The sequence below is a fragment of the Coffea arabica genome, chromosome 3c (genome assembly GCF_036785885.1).
Source record: "Coffea arabica cultivar ET-39 chromosome 3c, Coffea Arabica ET-39 HiFi, whole genome shotgun sequence".
NCBI lineage: Eukaryota > Viridiplantae > Streptophyta > Magnoliopsida > Gentianales > Rubiaceae > Coffea > Coffea arabica.
Genome location: NC_092314.1, coordinates 18,951,091 through 18,971,451, shown reverse-complemented (window position 1 = coordinate 18,971,451; position 20,361 = coordinate 18,951,091). Strand labels below are relative to the sequence as shown.

Sequence of the window (20,361 nt, the reverse complement as noted above, 5' to 3'; positions counted from 1 at the left end):
GAAGGCGGAGACCAGCCACGAGCTGATCCTTGTAGATAACTACAAATTCAGAAGGAGGTCGGCACGCGTACTCCCCCGGTTGGGCTGCCCTAGCCCCGAACTGGGGAGGAATATCGTACCTCCCCACCAGCTCGTCCACGTTCCCCTGATCAAGGATAGGGGGAATTATTTCGACTTCCCCAAAGTCGATATCGGGCGCCCTAGGGGGGTCCAGCCCTAGCGCGAGCTGGAACTGCCTCCAGAGGGATCCCTGGGCCAGTAGCTCCAGTCTCAGGTTGGGCAGATTGACCAGGCTGGTCCATGGTTAAAATTGGAGAAGGAAGGTACTCAGACCCGGACGAACTGGAAGAAGAAAAGCTAGAAAAGAGTATCTCTATGAGTGCAGGTCGGGTTACTCTACGCCTAGGTGCCGAGCTAGTAAGGTCTGAGTGTGTGGAAGAGGAAAACATAAAATGGAAAGAAGACTTACTAGCGGATGATAGGGAAGAGCTGATAGATGATTAACGCAACTCTCGGGTGGATTCACTAGGCGAGGAGCGAGCTGAAGAAGATTGGAGAAAGGAGAGAATGAGAATGGAAGCTTGAAAATGACGTTTGGTAGGACCTATTTATAGGCCTCCTGGGCGGGAAGTTGAAGAGCCCCGAGTTGGAAATTCGAATTTATTGCAAAGGGACGGTTACCTTGGAAAACGTTTGCGCTGACAACCGCCATCATGGGGGGACGCGACCTTTGAGGTTACGGTTATGACGGTATACGTGGCGGTTTTCCGAAGAAGGTGCGCGATCGTGGGATCATGGGCCCCGCACTAGGCCGACCTGACGCTTCGTAATTTGGTCCAGACTCATGCGACTTCTCGGTGAATCTAAACTCAAGGGGGGCTAGTGTAGTGGGGCAAATCCACGCATGCCACGTGTCAGCTCGGTAGGTGACGCACGTCAGTTCGGCGTTAGGGACTACGCAGCTTGCACGTGCAAGCTCGGCAGGAGAGAGCCAGCTCTGCTGTGTCAAGGGCTCCTGTACTGGGCCTTATGGGCTGCCACCTTCGAACTTATAGGTGCCGTCACGCAAAACCCTTGAAGACTCCGAACCCTAAGGGGACTTTGACTCCCACAAGGAAACTACAGCCCATTCGGCCCTATATAAGCAACGCCATAAGACCACACAAGGTACGTATAGACTAGTACTCTAAACTATTACTCTGTGGACAAGCTTTACTGACTTGACCGTCGGAATTATTCTGGGGACGCCAGTCCCGCACTCTTCCTTTCTTTACAGGACCCTCAGCTCGGTTCACCCTCTCAGGTCGGCTGCGCCTGATCAGCTCGGCTCGCAACAGTTCAGCTCGGATCTGGTTTTTGGCTGTCGCATCAATTTGCGCCGTCTGTGGGAACACGTAATTCTTCTCTTGCGAATCATGCCAAGAACGAGGTCCCAGAGGAATGCCGGTGGATCCAAGGGGAACGAGGGAATCAGCCCCCAACACCCCTCACGAGGGCCGACTCCTGGAGACGAGGGCGTGGGGCTCTCACGAATTTCGCCGGAGCAGTTGGTCCAGGCGGTGGCAGGGAACCTGCCAACTTTTGAGGCAATTGTGAACTACATGAAGGGGTAGGCAGTAGGTCATCCCGGCCAGGGACTAATGAGCCAGGGAGATGGGCCGTCCGAATCTAGGATGGGGAGCCCTAGCCCTCCGCCAAAAAGGGTACGCCGGGAGCTCATGCGCGATCAGGTTGACGTTGTAGAACCTTCTCACAAACACTCCAGAACCGAGCACCCGGAGCCCTTTCGGAGGTGTTCTAAGGAGGAATTCTCACCACGGAAGGAGCAGCTCTAGGTGCAGGACGAGCTGGACCTGCTTTTAGATCCAGAGGCGGATAGGTATATCGCCTCCCCCTTCGTCCCTGACATCGAAGACTACCCGCTGCCAGCGAAGTTCAAGATACAAAGCATGAAGTCTTACGATGCGACCACGGATCCGGAAGATCACTTGTTTGCCTTCATTACCCAAATACGCCTGCAAACTGCTACGGATGCGGTTAGGTGCAAGACCTTTCCAATGTTTTTGGAGGGTAAGGCGCGTCAGTGGTTCCAGGAGCTTCCTCCCAGGTCCATCCGGTCCTTTGCCCAGCTCGCGCGACTATTCGCGGCCCAGTTCGTTTCATCACGAGCCTTCTCCAAGAGTACGGCGCATCTGATGACTATCCAGCAAAGGCCTGAGGAGTCCTTGCGCGAATACATGGTACGTTTCAATAACGAGTCCCTTCAAGTTCGAGATCGCGATGACAAGGTGGTCATTGTTGCCTTCATTAACGGGCTGCGAAAACAAAAGCTCTATACCGAGCTCGTGGAGAGACCTCCCAAGTCAGTTCGGGAAATGCTAGACCGAGATCATGAGAAGGCCAACGCGGAGGAAGCCAATCGCCTTAAGAGTGTGCAAGAAAGATTGAGGGATGACAAGCGCAGGAGGGGCGCCGACCAGGTGGATGTACAGCCTATCCAGGGAAGGAAAAACGCTTATGACCGCCTTCCCAGGAGCCGTCCAATGGGAGGAAACAAGTCCTGGACTGGTCTCACGGCACCTCGAGCTCGGGTGCTCGCAGTGATGGAACAGGAGAGGCTCTCTCGACCTCCTCGTCCTTTGGCCGGTGACAAAAGCAGACGGGATCAACGTCTGTATTGTGCTTATCATCGAGATGTGGGGCACGATACAGAGGACTGCCGTCACCTCAAGAAAGACATTGAAAAACTGATCAAACGAGGCCATCTGGGGCAGTTCATACGAGAGGAACGAGCTGACCAGCAACGAGGAAGACCCAGGTCAGAACGTCCGAGCTACACCCGGGACCGACCTCAGGGGGCTCGTGGCCGAACTCTCGAACAGGAAACACAGAATCTCGCGGGGGTGATTAACACTATTGCCGGAGGACCTGCTGGTGGGGATAGTCATACAGTTCGGTGGCACAATCGCCCCCCTCCCACGGGGGAGAGCTCGGCCAAGCGATTGAAGATGTATGAGGAAATAATCTATGGACTTGAAGACGCAGTCCCTCTGGCCTCTAATAATCATGAAGCCATTGTGATAGAAGTCATCACCTGTAATTACAAGGTGAAAAAGGTATACATAGACAATGGAAGTACCATAGACGTGCTGTATTACAAGACCTTTAAGGAGCTACAGCTGGAGGATAGACAGCTCGTACCTGTTCGAACTTCGTTGATCGGTTTTGCGGGTCCTCCCGTGAGGCCGGAAGGAATGATCACTCTCATGGTTACGGTGGGGGTGTCCCCGAAGTGCCGAACGGTCCCGGTAAACTTCGCGGTGGTTAAGGAGCCGTCGTCGTACAATATGATTCTGGGACGGTCCACACTGAATGCCCTCCGAGCTATTTGCTCCCCCTTGCATCTTAGTATGAAGTGTAGACACCAAATTTTTGGTTTCGAATTTTACTTGTTTAATTAGTTTAATTTTAGATTTGTTGTTTCAATTTTAGATTTATCTTAGGGGTTTCCTGTTTCACGTCTCTTATTTTAATTAGTTTACGAACATTTATTTCATTTATGGATTCAAAAAGAAAAATCATAAAAAAAAGAGAAAAAGTGAAAATGAGAAAAATGAAAAAAGGAAAAATAGAAAGTTGCATTTTGTTGTTTCTAGTTTATTTATTTTTTATCCAATGTTATTTAAGTTGTTTTTGTTATTATTATTATTATTATTATTATTATTATCAATTTTGTTTAATTAATTAATTAGAGAAAAAAAAGAAAAAAAAAGAAGAAAAAAAGAAAGAAAATTAGCATTTCATTTTATCTTAATTAGCATTTCTGCATTTATTTTTTATTATTTATTATTAGGTAATTAGTTATCTATATTAATTAGTTATTATTAAAAAAAAAAAAAGAGTGTCGCGGCATGCACGCTGCAATTTTTTGCAGCTTGCAAAGGACAATCACAGAGGCCCCGTTGGAGGGCTGGATGTGAAGGAAGGGCAGGCCTTTCATCCTCACCATTGGGGTGAGGGTTTAGGAGTCTTGGGCTCCATATAAAAAGAAGAAAAACAGCCGCAGCTAGAGGAGAGGGGGATAACGGCTGAGTTTGGGAAAAGAAAGACACAACCGAGGAGAAGGTTTGGAGGGTGAGCAAAGCGAGAGAGAGGCTTCCGTAAGAGGGAAACAGAGGAGTTTGAGAGAAAGGAAGGGCCGACAATTGAGAGAGAAGACTGGGGGTGATTGACGGTTGAAAATCTGGGGGGTTGGAGTCTTGGAGCGAGAGAGAAACAAAGAAAAGAGGAACCAGAAACTAGAAAGAGTGAGGGAAAGCTTCGAGAGTGAAAAGAAACCAGAGAAGGAACAAGCTTTGGTCAACAATAGGCGACTGAAATTATCTCCCAGGCCAATAGATTGAAGCTTGAAGTAACGGGTTCTGCATTACTGGAAATCGCTGCAACATAATTTCTGGGTTCGTTCTGGCAGCTTTCGTGATTTCCCTGAAATACCTCACCTTCGTTGATTACGCTAGCATCCTCAGGTAAATCCGTCCTTTCCTTTAGTTAGTCTTGTATCATTTCCCTGAAGCTTCAAGCTTAGTAAACCAGAGATTCTGGACTCATGCGTTGTGGATTTGGTTGCTAGACAGATGCTATTTTTGTGCGGTCCTTTTCATTGTACAGTCCAAAGCTGTTGCCTTTTGCTGCTATTGTTTGTATCATGATTTTTTTTGCTTACTTAAATGTTGTAGAATCTGGTTAGCAGGCTGCATGTTCTTGGTTGTTGTTCAATGATTATGCTTACGTTTCAATCTGGGAATGCACGGTCCGAAGTTTACTGCTAAAAAATAGTTAAAAGTTTGCATCTTTTGCTTTTCGGATTTTCTGGGGGGAGGAAGGCAGGGATTGAACTTATGATTTTGCTGTTTGATCTAAAGTAGATTGGGTTGAAGTTCTGGGGCATTGAGTGAGGCGTTTCCAGGTTTCCTTGGGTCATGTAAATGTTTGTAAACATGCTGGAAATTGCCGCAAGATTGGAAACATAATGCAGCAAACTTCACTTTAGGTTGCAGAAAACTTGCGGCACTTTTTCCTTTTCCTCTATCGCTGTTTTGCTGTTTGTTTATATCATTGATGATCAACTTCATTGCATGAACCCAGAATTTACAGCAGGCCATAACACTGCCCTTGTTTTGCAAGCTAGAAGCTTTAGTTATTTCGGCTGTGTTGTTTGAACCGTAAGATGGCAGCAAGTTTGAATTGCAGCAAGCATCTTCATGGATTGTATGACGTAGCCTTGAGAATTCTTGTACAGATGTCTAATATTTTGGTTGCTTTGTGGTCCAGTTTTAGCATGTTTTGTTGAATGTTCTGGTTGGATGTTTTGAGCAAAGATTGAGAATCTCTGTGGTTTCTTTCTTTGTTTTCTTGCTTGGATACTCTGTTGGGATCACTAATGATAGATGATTATGGCATAAAATTGATGATTTGGGTTTCCTATGAGTTGGGTTGGCAAACAATGAATTTTGTGCATTTTTTTTTGAATGAAATACGCATGGTTTGAAGCTGCAAAGGATTGCAGCAGGATTTTGCAGAAGTAAAGAAAGCTTCAGTTTTGCAGAAATTGTTCTTCTACGTAGCATGCATGTAAATGCTCTTGAAAATTGCATTTTGACCCCCCAAGTCTCCCTTTGTTGCACTGTGACCCAATTACATTCCATGTTCTTGCAATTAGGTCCTAAGATATTTGCATTTGAACCATTATTTGCCTTTTCCTTTGCCCTTGGACCCTTGAAGTTCCTAAAAGTGTTTTGATTAGGTTTGAGTGCTTGGTTAGTGTTCACAATTGAGTCCTTGGTAGCCTCAACTTTGCAACTCGATTGCTCATTTTCTTTCATTTGTTTGGGTGGTACTTAATGCAAGAGTTTAAGAACTTTGTGTTCAAATGAGCTTGTGTTCGCCTATTTTCTTGAATTTTCTGAAATAAATGGGTTTTGGCCTTTTTCTTGCTCTTGGGACTTTTAAAGTTCCTAAAATGTTTCATTTGGACTTGAATGATCGTTTAAGGGTTGTTTCGAGTTCCTATTTAGTTGCTATATTTGGGAATTTGGATGAGTTGTTCCACTTTTCCTTGGTCATTATGCATTGTTTGGTCGTTTTTTGATTGCAATTGAAAAAGGATTCGATGTTTTGGTGGAATCAAATTGGTTTATATGTGTTTTACCACTAAATTGGTGCATTAATCCTTTGTTTTGATGAATTTAGCCCAAATTATCCCGTCATTTGGTGACTTTAGCCCAGATTAAGTTTTGTCCACTTTATTAGCATCACGAAAAGGGGAGGTATAAGCTTCTTTTATCTTTTTGTCTCTCCCCTACGTGATCCAACGTATTAAGTGAATTGCATGTCTACTTTGCTTTCCTAGCCTTTCCTTAATTCCTTTTATTTATGTCATGTACTTTTGCTTTTTATTTAAGTTATTCTTTATGGGGTATGTGTACACCTCTTGGCTTGTAATAGATAGGGCTTGGAGGAGCATATGATGAAGACCTATTGAAGACGTGTGCCTAGCTAGCAAATGTAATAGGTCCTTTAGCTTGATTGCTTTGCTTTTGTTGATATGTGTTTCTTGCTTTATTAGGCTTTTGCATCTAGTCGAGCATGCTAAGTGTTATGTGCTACGTGTTTATGAGTATTTGGCATGTCTACTCGCTTTCCATAGCCATGAATGAATGTGATGGATGAATGTACGTTTTCACTAATCCAACGCTAGTAGGAATTCATAGAATGGGCTAGTCCAACGCTAGACCCTTAGGGATTTCTCTCGTGAGTCCATACTTTCATGTTTCACTTCATTAAATCCACAACGCATGAGTCCAGAATCTCTGGTTTACTAAGCTTGAAGCTTCAGGGAAATGATACAAGACTAACTAAAGGAAAGGACGGATTTACCTGAGGATGCTAGCGTAATCAACGAAGGTGAGGTATTTCAGGGAAATCACGAAAGCTGCCAGAACGAACCCAGAAATTATGTTGCAGCGATTTCCAGTAATGCAGAACCCGTTACTTCAAGCTTCAATCTATTGGCCTGGGAGATAATTTCAGTCGCCTATTGTTGACCAAAGCTTGTTCCTTCTCTGGTTTCTTTTCACTCTCGAAGCTTTCCCTCACTCTTTCTAGTTTCTGGTTCCTCTTTTCTTTGTTTCTCTCTCGCTCCAAGACTCCAACCCCCCAGATTTTCAACCGTCAATCACCCCCAGTCTTCTCTCTCAATTGTCGGCCCTTCCTTTCTCTCAAACTCCTCTGTTTCCCTCTTACGGAAGCCTCTCTCTCGCTTTGCTCACCCTCCAAACCTTCTCCTCGGTTGTGTCTTTCTTTTCCCAAACTCAGCCGTTATCCCCCTCTCCTCTAGCTGCGGCTGTTTTTCTTCTTTTTATATGGAGCCCAAGACTCCTAAACCCTCACCCCAATGGTGAGGATGAAAGGCCTGCCCTTCCTTCACATCCAGCCCTCCAACGGGGCCTCTGTGATTGTCCTTTGCAAGCTGCAAAAAATTGCAGCGTGCATGCCGCGACACTCTTTTTTTTTTTTTAATAATAACTAATTAATATAGATAACTAATTACCTAATAATAAATAATAAAAAATAAATGCAGAAATGCTAATTAAGATAAAATGAAATGCTAATTTTCTTTCTTTTTTTCTTCTTTTTTTTTCTTTTTTTTCTCTAATTAATTAATTAAACAAAATTGATAATAATAATAATAATAATAATAATAATAACAAAAACAACTTAAATAACATTGGATAAAAAATAAATAAACTAGAAACAACAAAATGCAACTTTCTATTTTTCCTTTTTTCATTTTTCTCATTTTCACTTTTTCTCTTTTTTTTATGATTTTTCTTTTTGAATCCATAAATGAAATAAATGTTCGTAAACTAATTAAAATAAGAGACGTGAAACAGGAAACCCCTAAGATAAATCTAAAATTGAAACAACAAATCTAAAATTAAACTAATTAAACAAGTAAAATTCGAAACCAAAAATTTGGTGTCTACACTTCATACTAAGATGCAAGGGGGAGCAAATAGCTCGGAGGGCATTCAGTGTGGACCGTCCCAGAATCATATTGTACGACGACGGCTCCTTAACCACCGCGAAGTTTACCGGGACCGTTCGGCACTTCGGGGACACCCCCACCGTAACCATGAGAGTGATCATTCCTTCCGGCCTCACGGGAGGACCCGCAAAACCGATCAACGAAGTTCGAACAGGTACGAGCTGTCTATCCTCCAGCTGTAGCTCCTTAAAGGTCTTGTAATACAGCACGTCTATGGTACTTCCATTGTCTATGTATACCTTTTTCACCTTGTAATTACAGGTGATGACTTCTATCACAATGGCTTCATGATTATTAGAGGCCAGAGGGACTGCGTCTTCAAGTCCATAGATTATTTCCTCATACATCTTCAATCGCTTGGCCGAGCTCTCCCCCGTGGGAGGGGGGCGATTGTGCCACCGAACTGTATGACTATCCCCACCAGCAGGTCCTCCGGCAATAGTGTTAATCACCCCCGCGAGATTCTGTGTTTCCTGTTCGAGAGTTCGGCCACGAGCCCCCTGAGGTCGGTCCCGGGTGTAGCTCGGACGTTCTGACCTGGGTCTTCCTCGTTGCTGGTCAGCTCGTTCCTCTCGTATGAACTGCCCCAGATGGCCTCGTTTGATCAGTTTTTCAATGTCTTTCTTGAGGTGACGGCAGTCCTCTGTATCGTGCCCCACATCTCGATGATAAGCACAATACAGACGTTGATCCCGTCTGCTTTTGTCACCGGCCAAAGGACGAGGAGGTCGAGAGAGCCTCTCCTGTTCCATCACTGCGAGCACCCGAGCTCGAGGTGCCGTGAGACCAGTCCAGGACTTGTTTCCTCCCATTGGACGGCTCCTGGGAAGGCGGTCATAAGCGTTTTTCCTTCCCTGGATAGGCTGTACATCCACCTGGTCGGCGCCCCTCCTGCGCTTGTCATCCCTCAATCTTTCTTGCACACTCTTAAGGCGATTGGCTTCCTCCGCGTTGGCCTTCTCATGATCTCGGTCTAGCATTTCCCGAACTGACTTGGGAGGTCTCTCCACGAGCTCGGTATAGAGCTTTTGTTTTCGCAGCCCGTTAATGAAGGCAACAATGACCACCTTGTCATCGCGATCTCGAACTTGAAGGGACTCGTTATTGAAACGTACCATGTATTCGCGCAAGGACTCCTCAGGCCTTTGCTGGATAGTCATCAGATGCGCCGTACTCTTGGAGAAGGCTCGTGATGAAACGAACTGGGCCGCGAATAGTCGCGCGAGCTGGGCAAAGGACCGGATGGACCTGGGAGGAAGCTCCTGGAACCACTGACGCGCCTTACCCTCCAAAAACATTGGAAAGGTCTTGCACCTAACCGCATCCGTAGCAGTTTGCAGGCGTATTTGGGTAATGAAGGCAAACAAGTGATCTTCCGGATCCGTGGTCGCATCGTAAGACTTCATGCTTTGTATCTTGAACTTCGCTGGCAGCGGGTAGTCTTCGATGTCAGGGACGAAGGGGGAGGCGATATACCTATCCGCCTCTGGATCTAAAAGCAGGTCCAGCTCGTCCTGCACCTAGAGCTGCTCCTTCCGTGGTGAGAATTCCTCCTTAGAACACCTCCGAAAGGGCTCCGGGTGCTCGGTTCTGGAGTGTTTGTGAGAAGGTTCTACAACGTCAACCTGATCGCGCATGAGCTCCCGGCGTACCCTTTTTGGCGGAGGGCTAGGGCTCCCCATCCTAGATTCGGACGGCCCATCTCCCTGGCTCATTAGTCCCTGGCCGGGATGACCTACTGCCTACCCCTTCATGTAGTTCACAATTGCCTCAAAAGTTGGCAGGTTCCCTGCCACCGCCTGGACCAACTGCTCCGGCGAAATTCGTGAGAGCCCCACGCCCTCGTCTCCAGGAGTCGGCCCTCGTGAGGGGTGTTGGGGGCTGATTCCCTCGTTCCCCTTGGATCCACCGGCATTCCTCTGGGACCTCGTTCTTGGCATGATTCGCAAGAGAAGAATTACGTGTTCCCACAGACGGCGCAAATTGATGCGACAGCCAAAAACCAGATCCGAGCTGAACTGTTGCGAGCCGAGCTGATCAGGCGCAGCCGACCTGAGAGGGTGAACCGAGCTGAGGGTCCTGTAAAGAAAGGAAGAGTGCGGGACTGGCGTCCCCAGAATAATTCCGACGGTCAAGTCAGTAAAGCTTGTCCACAGAGTAATAGTTTAGAGTACTAGTCTATACGTACCTTGTGTGGTCTTATGGCGTTGCTTATATAGGGCCGAATGGGCTGTAGTTTCCTTGTGGGAGTCAAAGTCCCCTTAGGGTTCGGAGTCTTCAAGGGTTTTGCGTGACGGCACCTATAAGTTCGAAGGTGGCAGCCCATAAGGCCCAGTACAGGAGCCCTTGACACAGCAGAGCTGGCTCTCTCCTGCCGAGCTTGCACGTGCAAGCTGCGTAGTCCCTAACGCCGAACTGACGTGCGTCACCTACCGAGCTGACACGTGGCATGCGTGGATTTGCCCCACTACACTAGCCCCCCTTGAGTTTAGATTCACCGAGAAGTCGCATGAGTCTGGACCAAATTACGAAGCGTCAGGTCGGCCTAGTGCGGGGCCCATGATCCCACGATCGCGCACCTTCTTCGGAAAACCGCCACGTATACCGTCATAACCGTAACCTCAAAGGTCGCGTCCCCCCATGATGGCGGTTGTCAGCGCAAACGTTTTCCAAGGTAACCGTCCCTTTGCAATAAATTCGAATTTCCAACTCGGGGCTCTTCAACTTCCCGCCCAGGAGGCCTATAAATAGGTCCTACCAAACGTCATTTTCAAGCTTCCATTCTCATTCTCTCCTTTCTCCAATCTTCTTCAGCTCGCTCCTCGCCTAGTGAATCCACCCGAGAGTTGCGTTAATCATCTATCAGCTCTTCCCTATCATCCGCTAGTAAGTCTTCTTTCCATTTTATGTTTTCCTCTTCCACACACTCAGACCTTACTAGCTCGGCACCTAGGCGTAGAGTAACCCGACCTGCACTCATAGAGATACTCTTTTCTAGCTTTTCTTCTTCCAGTTCGTCCGGGTCTGAGTACCTTCCTTCTCCAATTTTAACCATGGACCAGCCTGGTCAATCTGCCCAACCTGAGACTGGAGCTACTGGCCCAGGGATCCCTCTGGAGGCAGTTCCAGCTCGCGCTAGGGCTGGACCCCCCTAGGGCGCCCGATATCGACTTTGGGGAAGTCGAAATAATTCCCCCTATCCTTGATCAGGGGAACGTGGACGAGCTGGTGGGGAGGTACGATATTCCTCCCCAGTTCGGGGCTAGGGCAGCCCAACCGGGGGAGTACGCGTGCCGACCTCCTTCTGAATTTGTAGTTATCTACAAGGATCAGCTCGTGGCTGGTCTCCGCCTTCCCATCCTCCAATTCCTTTATGACATTCTGACCTTCTGGGGCATCCGAATTACCCAACTCGTTCCCAATGCCATTCGGTCAATCCTCGGCTTCTTCATTTTGTGCCGAGCTCTCGAAATTCCTTATTCCTTGGAACTGTTTAGGTCATTTTTTCAAATGAAGGTGAGCGGCCCGGTTCACGGCTGGTTCTACTTCGCTCGCAGGAGCGGAGGGGAGCTCCCCACCCGCGAGCTGTTCATGCAAATACCTTCCTCCATCAAAGACTGGAAGGCACAATTCTTTTTTGTGAAGAACACTGGGATTCCTCCCCTGACCTGAAGGGAGGAGACCCAGGTTTCTGATCCAATTCCCTCACCTCTGCCTGAAGCCGAGCTGGACCGCCTGGTCAGCTCGGAAGCCCGGCTGAAAGTTAAAGAGTTTAACAATGCACAGCTCTGGTCGGCAGGGCTGATCCGAGCAGAGGTGAATGACCCTGCCCCCCGATCTCCGACCCCTTCTCCCAGAGGAGCTGACAGCTTGTAACTTCTGGGCCTTATTTCTTCCTTCTTTTTAATGAGTTTGGTCACACTGCCCGAGCTGACCCACTCTTTTTCCTCTGCAGTGAAGAGATTCTCCCAGCTTTTGAACATTGGAGGATCCGGTAGTACTAGCACTCCTACTCCCGCTCTATCCGCGGCCCCCAGTAGCGCGGCTCCTCCTCCTCCGCCAGTGCCCAATCCTCAGATCACAACTCAGTCGTCACCTGGAGAGGAGCCAAAGAAGAAAAGGAAAAAGACGGCGGCCAAAAGGGCTAGGACCGAGGCAACTTCCCCCCAATCCCAGGAGGAACCCTGAACAGCTCTTGCGCTCCACTACGGAGTGAACTCCGCCGAGCAGCAGGCCTCGTCCGAGTCACCTCCAGCCATGTGGCGTATGAGGAACGTGATTCCTCTGAAGCCTCCTACCGGCCAGAGCTCGCACCCGCACCCCCAGCATTTCTGCCCCAAGTGGGGGCTGTCGGTGAATGACCGAGCTCAATTCCCTGAAACTGCCTGGGAGCTTGTCCAGGGCGCAGTGCTCCCACGCGATCACCACTTCATCCAACTCGCCTCCAACTCCGAACTGCTGGAGCATATTTACCTCAGTACAGCTCAGGTGATTCCTTAACTTAGTGCCTCCCTGACATCCCCTTCAATTTGCTGATTTCTTATCCTGTATTCGATCTGCAGCTCAATATCGCTGGGGCCGAGCTCGCGCAGCGGTACGAAAATATGAGGGTCAACCTATCTCAGGTCGACGCCGCCAAGGAAAGGCTATCAAGCCAACTCGAAGCCGCGGAGGCCGAGCTAGAGTCCCTGAAGAAACAACTTGCGGATGCCAAATCCTCCTGCGAGCTGGGGAAGAAGAAAGCAGCTGAGCTGGCCGCGGCTCTGAAGGCCGAGCACAAAAGATTTACCGAGCTGGTGGAAGCGGCTAAGGAGGAAGGGCGTCAGCTAGGCGTTCAAGAGTTTAAGAAGTCTGAGGGCTTCATGAACGACCTGGCCATCCTGAATGGCCCCGTCCTGCAGCTCGGCTACACCAAAGCCATGGCTGATGTTCAGTCCTTGAACTTGCTGGGTTTTGACCTGAGCAAATGGCCTGACTACAACCCCCAAGCCGTCCATCAAATTGACAGGCTTGTCACGGGCTACTCCAATGGGCGCGACCTGGTTGCCTTGGTCGCCGACCTTACTCTTCCCGCAGCCTCTCCCGAGCCAGAGTAAGAACAGCAAGGGGAGAGCTAGACGGATAGTACATAGGATAGGCCTATAGGAATTAGGCTAAGGTAGGGACCGAGCTGGCCAGCTCGCTTTTGTATGGCCCTCCGCATGTATATGCCTTTTTTTTGAAATGGAATAGATGGCATACTTTCTCATCCAACACTTGTAAAAATTTTCTATTATTTAAAAGCTTTGAATACATTATAAGCCCAAGTGCTGAACTAACAAAATGAAAACAGACCTGTCCAGCTGACCATTTTCAGCTCAGGCAGGATACTAAAGAAAAAGCCTTAAATTTGAATTGTGCCAGGTGCGCGGGACTTCGCCTCCATCCAGGTGAGCTAGCTTACAATAACCTACCCGGTCAGCTTCCCTTACCACGTAGGGACCTTCCCAGTTTGGGTCTAACTTACCCGTGCCCCCAGCTCGGCTCACGGAGTTCTTGCGTAATACCAGGTCTCCTGGCTTGAAAGAAAGGTGCCTAACCCTGGCATTGTAATAGCGTGCGACCTGGCCCTTATACTTAGCCATTCTTATAGCCGCTTCTTCCCTTCGATGCTCGAGCAGGTCCAAGTCAAGCCGCATCTCCTCCTCATTATCCTGAGCCACAAAGTGTTGCACCCTACCCGAGGGCACTCCAATCTCTGCTGGGATTACTGCCTCGACCCCGTATGTCAGGACGAATGGTGTCTCTTGGGTGGCCGTCCGAGGCGTTGTCCGGTAAGCCCATAGTATGGTGGGCAGCTCCTCCAGCCAATTAGTTCGGACAGACTCTATTCTTGTCTTCAGGCCGTGCAGGATGGTTCTGTTGACATTCTCGACCTGTCTATTGGTTTGGGGGTGCCCCACTGAAGTGAAGTGCTACTGGATGCCGAGCTCCGTGCACCATTCCTGGAGAGAGTGGTCAGCGAACTGCCTGCCGTTGTCCGAGATGAGAGCCCTTGGTATGCCAAATCGGCAGACTATGCTTTTCCAGAGGAATTTCTGGATCGACCTGCTGCTAATCGTGTTGATGGACTCGGCCTCTACCCACTTAGTGAAGTAATCAATGGCTACCACCAAGTGTTCGTAGCCACCTGGAGCTCGGGGAAACGGCCCCAACAGGTCAATCCCCCATTGGAAGAATGGCCACGGGCTATTGAGAGGAATCATTTCCTGAGTGGGGGTGTGATGGATTGGGGCATGTAACTGGCAAGACTTACACCGGGCTACCAGCTCGGCCGAGTCCCTGAAGATGGTGGGTCAATAGTATCCAGCCAGCATTCCCTTCTTGGCCAATACTCTAGGGCCAACGTGATTGCCGCAGATGCCTTCATGCAACTCGCGCAAGACACAACTTCCTTTCTCGGGCGTTACACATTTCAACCAGGGTTGCAAGTGAGATTTCCTGTATAAGACTCCATGCGTGAGCACGTACTTCTGCGACTTAAGGAGGACTTTGCGGGACTCTACCCTGCTCGGTGGGAGCTCCCCTTGAGCCAGGTACTGGACAATAGGATCCATCCACGAGCTCACCACCTGAATGACCACAGCATTGAACGGTTTATAGGCCCGACTTCTGACGACCTCCACCAGTATTTCACGACCTAAGACGCCAACCGAGGTAGAGGCCAGTTTAGACAGGGCGTCAGCTCTCTTGTTCTGGCTTCGCGGAATCTGCTCAAGCGCGAACTGCTCGAACAGACCCTTCAGCTCGCGTGTCTTGGCCACATACCTTCTTAGCGTCCCCTCTTTGATCTCATAGCTTCCCCATACCTGGTTCACTATCAGCTGCGAGTCGCTATAGGCCTTTATTGATCTAGCCCCTAACTTCCGGGCCATCTCCATCCCTGTAATTAGAGTCTCATACTCTGATTCATTGTTAGAAGCTCTAAAATCGAACCTCAGAGCGTAGGGCAGCTCCTCCCCAGTAGGGCTGATTAAGAGGAGCCCGGCCCCACATCCTTCCTTACTTGACGTCCACGTACAACGTCCAGGTGAGATCAGCTCGTCCCGCAGCCTCAGTAACCTTCCTGGCCTGGGCCGTCTCTCTGGCCAGTTCAGCTTTGACTGCTTTTCCAGAATGCTCGGCCTCGACAACGTTTAATGCCTGTCCCCCCTCCGCTGCCTCTCCGGCCGGTCCGACCTCGACAATTTTTTGGATTTGTTTGGCCTTAGCTGCTTCTCCAGCCTGTCCGCCCTCGGCAGTTTCTTTGACCTGCTCGGCCTCATCTGCCTCTTTGGACGGCCCGACCTCCGCTACCTGAATGGTCTGGGTGACCTCGGCAGCGTCTCCGGCCTCAAAGACCTCTGCTGCTTCTCGGGCCTGGGTGGCCTTGGTAGTTTTTGGAGTCTGTAAGGTTTTCGCTGCTTGTCTGGTGTGCGCATCTTTAACAACTTCTCCATCCTTCCTGGCTTGTATGTCCCTGGCCTGATCGACCTCCGCTTCGGGCGATCCAAAGGAAACGCCATCCGCTATGAAGTCCGCAAACGCTTGGGTTTTGATGGCCGTTCGGGGCTGATATCCCAAGTCGTATTCTGACAATTCCACAGCCCACTTCACCATTCGACTCGAGGACTCGGGCTTGGAAAGGATCTGCTTCAGAGGCTGGTCCGTCATGACCACTACGGGGTGAGTTTGGAAGTACGTCCTGAGCTTCCGAGCTGCATGTACTAATGCCAAAACATATCGTTCTACCGCCGAGTACCTTGTCTCGGCCCCCTGCAGGGCACGGCTGACATAATACACGGATTTTTGCACTTTGTTTTCCTCCCGCACAAGCACTGCGCTAATGGCCTCCTCTCCCACAGCTAAGTAAATGAACAAGGTCTCCCCCAATTTGGGAGAGGTCAGGGCTGGCAACCGAGCGAGGTGGGCCTTCAGTTCATCGAACCCCTTCTGGCACTCCGGGCTCCACTCGAACTGCCGACCTCCTTTCAGGGCCTTGAAGAAAGGCGACCCCCGAACTGCCGATTTGGACAGGAATCTGTTCAAGGCTGCCATCCTCCCTGTCAGACGTTGCACTTCCTTAATATTCCGGGGTGGAGCCATGTCCATGATAGCCTTGATCTTGTCTGGGTTAGCTCTCACCCCTTCTTTAGAAATCATGTAGCCTAGGAATTTTCCCGACCTGACCCCAAAGGTACACTTCTTTGGGTTTAGCCGCATTCGTGAGCTCCGAAGAATCTCAAAAATTTCTCTCAGGTCAGAGATGAACTGCTCCTGAGTTTGACTTTTTACTAACATATCGTCCACATAAACCTCCAGGTTTCGACCGATCTGATTCTTGAACAACTTGTTTACCAACCTCTGATAGGTCGCACCTGCATTCTTTAGTCCGAATGGCATGGTGACGTAACAATATGTGCTTCCTCGGTGATAAACGAGGTCTTCTCCTGATTCTCCTCGTCCAAGGCTATCTGATGGTACCCCTTGAAGGCATTCAAGAAATAGAAAATCTCATAGCCAGCTGTTGAGTCCACGAGTTGGTCAATCCGTGTGAGTGGGTAACAGTCCTTCGGGCAAGCCTTATTTAAGTCAGTGAAATCCACACATATCCTCCAAGCTTTCTCCTCCTTCTTGACCAGCACCGGATTGGCTAGTCAGGTCGGGTAGTAGAGTTTCTTAACGATCTTAGCCTCCAACAACTTACCCACCTCGTTTTTGACGACCTCCTTTCGCTCAGGAGCAAAGTTCCTCTTCTTCTGCTTCACAGGTCGGACGTTGGGGGACACATGTAGCCTATGGACTGCCAACTCGATGGGGATTCCTGGCATGTCATCAGCACTCCAAGCAAAAATCTCAGCATTTTCCTCCAAGAGAGATTCCAAAGAACTCCTGACCAGCTCGCCTAGGCCGGTGCCAACCTTCACCGTGCGCTCAGGTCGGTCGAGCTGGACGGGCAGCTCGGCTAACCCTCGTCTGTCTCCAATCTTTCTCCTTTCTCCATGGGCTCCCAGGGCTCTAAACAAACTGTCTGAGCTACAAATTTTCTTTGCCCTTGAGGGTGGCAATATAACACGCCCTCGCCACCTCCGGATCTCCCAGCACCTCAGCCACCCCAGCAGAAGTAGGAAACTTCATACTGAGATGCAAGGTGGAGCAAATAGCTCGGAGGGCATTCAGTGTGGACCGTCCCAGAATCATATTGTACGACGACGGCTCCTTAACCACCGCGAAGTTTACCGGGACCGTTCGGCACTTCGGGGACACCTCCACCGTAACCATGAGAGTGATCATTCCTTTCGGCCTCACGGGAGGACCCGCAAAATCGATCAACGGAGTTTGAACCGGTACGAGCTGTCTATCCTCCAACTGTAGCTCCTTAAAGGTCTTGTAATACAGCACGTCTATGGTACTTCCATTGTCTATGTATACCTTCTTCACCTTGTAATTACAGGTGATGACTTCTATCACAATGGCTTCATGATTATTAGAGGCCAGAGGGACTGCGTCTTCAAGTCCATAGATTATTTCCTCATACATCTTCAATCGCTTGGCCGAGCTCTCCCCCGTGGGAGGGGGGCGATTGTGCCATCGAGCTGTATGACTATCCCCACCAGCAGGTCCTCCGGCAATAGTGTTAATCACCCCCGCGAGATTTTGTGTTTCCTGCTCGGGAGTTCGGCCACGAGGCCCCTGAGTGCGGTCCCGAGTGTAGCTCGGACGTTCTGACCTGGGCCTTCCTCGTTGCTGGTCAGCTCGTTCCTCTAGTATGAACTGCCCCAGATGGCCTCGTTTGATCAGTTTTTCAATGTCTTTCTTGAGGTGACGACAGTCCTCTGTATCGTGCCCCGCATCTCGATGATAAGCGCAATACAGACCTTGGTCCCGTCTGCTTTTGTCCCCGGCCAAAGGACGGGGAGGTCGAGAGAGCCCCTCCTGTTCCATCACTGCGAGCACCCGAGCTCGAGGTGCCGTGAGACCAGTCCAGGACTTGTTTCCTCCCATTGGACGGCTCCTGGGAAGGCGGTCATAAGCGTTTTTCCTTCCCTGGCTAGGCTGTACATCCACCTGGTCGGCGCCCCTCCTGCGCTTGTCATCCCTCAATCTTTCTTGCGCACTCTTAAGGCGATTGGCTTCCTCCGCATTGGCCTTCTCATGAGCTCGGTCTAGCATTTCCCGAACTGACTTGGGAGGTCTCTCCACCAGTTCGGTATAGAGCTTTTGTTTTCGCAACCCGTTAATGAAGGCAACAATGACCACCTTGTCATCGCGATCTCGAACCTGAAGGGACTCGTTATTGAAACGTACCATGTATTCGCGCAAGGACTCCTCAGGCATTTGCTGGATAGTCATCAGATGCGCCGTACTCTTGGAGAAGGCTCGTGATGAAACGAACTGGGCCGCGAACAGTCGCGCGAGCTGGGTAAAGGACCGGATGGACCTGGGAGGAAGCTCCTGGAACCACTGACGTGCCTTACCCTCCAAAAACATTGGAAAGGTCTTGCACCTAACCGCATCCGTAGCAGTTTGCAGGCGTATTTGGGTCATGAAGGCAAACAAGTGATCTTCCGGATCCGTGGTCGCATCGTAAGACTTCATGCTTTGTATCTTGAACTTCGCTGGCAGCGGGTAGTCTTCGATGTCAGGGATGAAGGGGGAGGCGATATACCTATCCGCCTCTGGATCTAAAAGCAGGTCCAGCTCGTCCTGCACCTGGAGCTGCTCCTTCCGTGGTGAGAGTTCCTCCTTAGAACACCTCCGAAAGGGCTCCGGGTGCTCGGTTCTGGAGTGTTTGTGAGAAGGTTCTACAACGTCAACCTGGTCGCGCGTGAGCTCCCTGCGTACCCTTTTTGGCGGAGGGCTAGGGCTCCCCGTCCTAGATTTGGACGGCCCATCTCCCTGGCTCATTAGTCCCTGGCCGGGATGACCTACTGCCTACCCTTTCATGTAGTTCACAATTGCCTCAAAAGTTGGCAGGTTCCCTGCCACCGCCTGGACCAACTGCTCCGGCGGAATTCGTAAGAGCCCCACGCCCTCGTCTCCAGGAGTCGGCCCTCGTGAGGGGTGTTGGGGGCTGCTTCCCTCGTTCCCCTTGGATCCACCGGCATTCCTTTGGGACCTCGTTCTTGGCATGATTCGCAAGAGAAGAATTACGTGTTCCCACAGACGGCGCCAATTGATGCGACAGCCAAAAACCAGATCCGAGCTGAACTGTTGCGAGCCGAGCTGATCAGGCGCAGCCGACCTGAGAGGGTGAACCGAGCTGAGGGTCCTGTAAAGAAAGGAAGAGGGCGGGACTGGCGTCCCCAGAATAACTCCGACGGTCAAGTCAGTAAAGCTTGTCCACAGAGTAATAGTTTAGAGTACTAGTCTATACGTACCTTGTGTGGTCTTATGGCGTTGCTTATATAGGGCCGAATGGGTTGTAATTTCCTTGTGGGAGTCAAAGTCCCTTAGGGTTCGGAGTCTTCTAGGGTTTTGCGTGACGGCGCCTATAAGTTCGAAGGTGGCGGCCCACAAGGCCCAGCACAGGAGCCCTTGACACAGCAGAGCTGGCTCCCTCCTGCCGAGCTTGCACGTGCGAGCTGCGTAGTCCCTAACGCCGAACTGACGTGCATCACCTACCGAGCTGACACGTGGCATGCGTGGATTTGCCCCACTACACTTTCCTAAAATATTCTATTAATTTTTATACTCTCTCCATTCAAATTCGATTTGGGCCAAAATAGCATTCATATAAATATAGGGTTGTAAATGTTCCCCCAAATTACTTTCTTAGTTTTTAATAATTTGAACAAATAATAAGTTCATCATCTATTAGTTTGCTTTTAAAATTCTTTTTAATCATGAAAGAATCAAATATTTAGTTGCACTTATTTTCTAATATATCTCCTTCAGTCATATGTTGACTTACTATCATTAATTAGAATAAATATAATTGAATTACGGGATAAGATTCCATTGAAACTAATTGTTTTTTTTTGTCAAACCATTGAAACTAATTGTTAAGTTGTTATAAATTAATCATTTTTAATATGTTTAATTTTAATATTTGTCTTACAATTAGTATATTAAATTTTATAAAGCATTTTAAATTCATTTATAACAATTTTTGTTCAAAAAAAACAAAAATTATAGAATGTAAAAAAGAGCCCGTGCAAATGTATGGAAAAGAAATTATTATTTAAAAAAATCAAGTCTAGTCAATAACTATTTCCATTCTTTTTATAATCTTA

At 49.0% G+C, this 20,361-nt stretch overlaps 4 protein-coding genes across 4 annotated transcripts; 1 reads left to right on the top strand and 3 right to left on the bottom strand.

The window, feature by feature from the left end:
• The first annotated feature begins 1,673 nt into the window (after positions 1 to 1,673).
• Positions 1,674 to 3,503, top strand: LOC140037873 (uncharacterized). The gene is made up of 3 exons (XM_072083026.1): positions 1,674 to 1,730; positions 1,842 to 3,408; positions 3,493 to 3,503. Exons 1-3 carry the CDS (start codon positions 1,674 to 1,676, stop codon positions 3,501 to 3,503), a joined length of 1,635 nt encoding a protein of 544 aa, XP_071939127.1.
• A 4,456-nt stretch (positions 3,504 to 7,959) lies between these two features.
• On the bottom strand, positions 7,960 to 9,789 carry LOC140037872 (uncharacterized). Its single transcript, XM_072083025.1, has 3 exons — positions 9,733 to 9,789; positions 8,055 to 9,621; positions 7,960 to 7,970 (listed from the first exon to the last, which is right to left on the bottom strand). Exons 1-3 carry the CDS (start codon positions 9,787 to 9,789, stop codon positions 7,960 to 7,962), a joined length of 1,635 nt encoding a protein of 544 aa, XP_071939126.1.
• A 3,687-nt stretch (positions 9,790 to 13,476) lies between these two features.
• On the bottom strand, positions 13,477 to 15,027 carry LOC140037871 (uncharacterized). The gene is made up of 3 exons (XM_072083024.1): positions 14,618 to 15,027; positions 14,195 to 14,428; positions 13,477 to 14,026 (listed from the first exon to the last, which is right to left on the bottom strand). The coding sequence occupies exons 1-3, from the start codon at positions 15,025 to 15,027 to the stop codon at positions 13,477 to 13,479; spliced, it is 1,194 nt and encodes a 397-aa protein (XP_071939125.1).
• A 121-nt stretch (positions 15,028 to 15,148) lies between these two features.
• Positions 15,149 to 19,033, bottom strand: LOC140037870 (uncharacterized). Its single transcript, XM_072083022.1, has 3 exons — positions 17,200 to 19,033; positions 16,833 to 17,156; positions 15,149 to 16,611 (listed from the first exon to the last, which is right to left on the bottom strand). The coding sequence occupies exons 1-3, from the start codon at positions 19,031 to 19,033 to the stop codon at positions 15,149 to 15,151; spliced, it is 3,621 nt and encodes a 1,206-aa protein (XP_071939123.1).
• Between the last annotated feature and the right edge of the window lie 1,328 nt (positions 19,034 to 20,361).

Bases quoted from the DNA above. Each gene is read 5' to 3' on its own strand.
- LOC140037871 (XM_072083024.1), bottom strand. From the start codon at position 15,027: ATGGAGATGGCCCGGAAGTTAGGGGCTAGATCAATAAAGGCCTATAGC. The intron at 14,429-14,617 runs GTACGTGCTCAC...CACCATCTTCAG, and splicing joins GTCCTCCTTAAGTCGCAGAA to GGACTCGGCCGAGCTGGTAG. The intron at 14,027-14,194 runs GTCGATCCAGAA...CCAAACCAATAG, and splicing joins ATCAACACGATTAGCAGCAG to ACAGGTCGAGAATGTCAACA.
- LOC140037870 (XM_072083022.1), bottom strand. From the start codon at position 19,033: ATGAGCCAGGGAGATGGGCCGTCCAAATCTAGGACGGGGAGCCCTAGC. The intron at 17,157-17,199 runs GTTATATTGCCA...TTTGTAGCTCAG, and splicing joins TCCGGAGGTGGCGAGGGCGT to ACAGTTTGTTTAGAGCCCTG. The intron at 16,612-16,832 runs GTAAGTTGTTGG...AATGCCTTCAAG, and splicing joins GGTCGTCAAAAACGAGGTGG to GGGTACCATCAGATAGCCTT.
- LOC140037873 (XM_072083026.1), top strand. From the start codon at position 1,674: ATGGGGAGCCCTAGCCCTCCGCCAAAAAGGGTACGCCGGGAGCTCATG. The intron at 1,731-1,841 runs GTTGACGTTGTA...CTCTAGGTGCAG, and splicing joins GGGAGCTCATGCGCGATCAG to GACGAGCTGGACCTGCTTTT.
- LOC140037872 (XM_072083025.1), bottom strand. From the start codon at position 9,789: ATGGGGAGCCCTAGCCCTCCGCCAAAAAGGGTACGCCGGGAGCTCATG. The intron at 9,622-9,732 runs GTTGACGTTGTA...CTCTAGGTGCAG, and splicing joins GGGAGCTCATGCGCGATCAG to GACGAGCTGGACCTGCTTTT.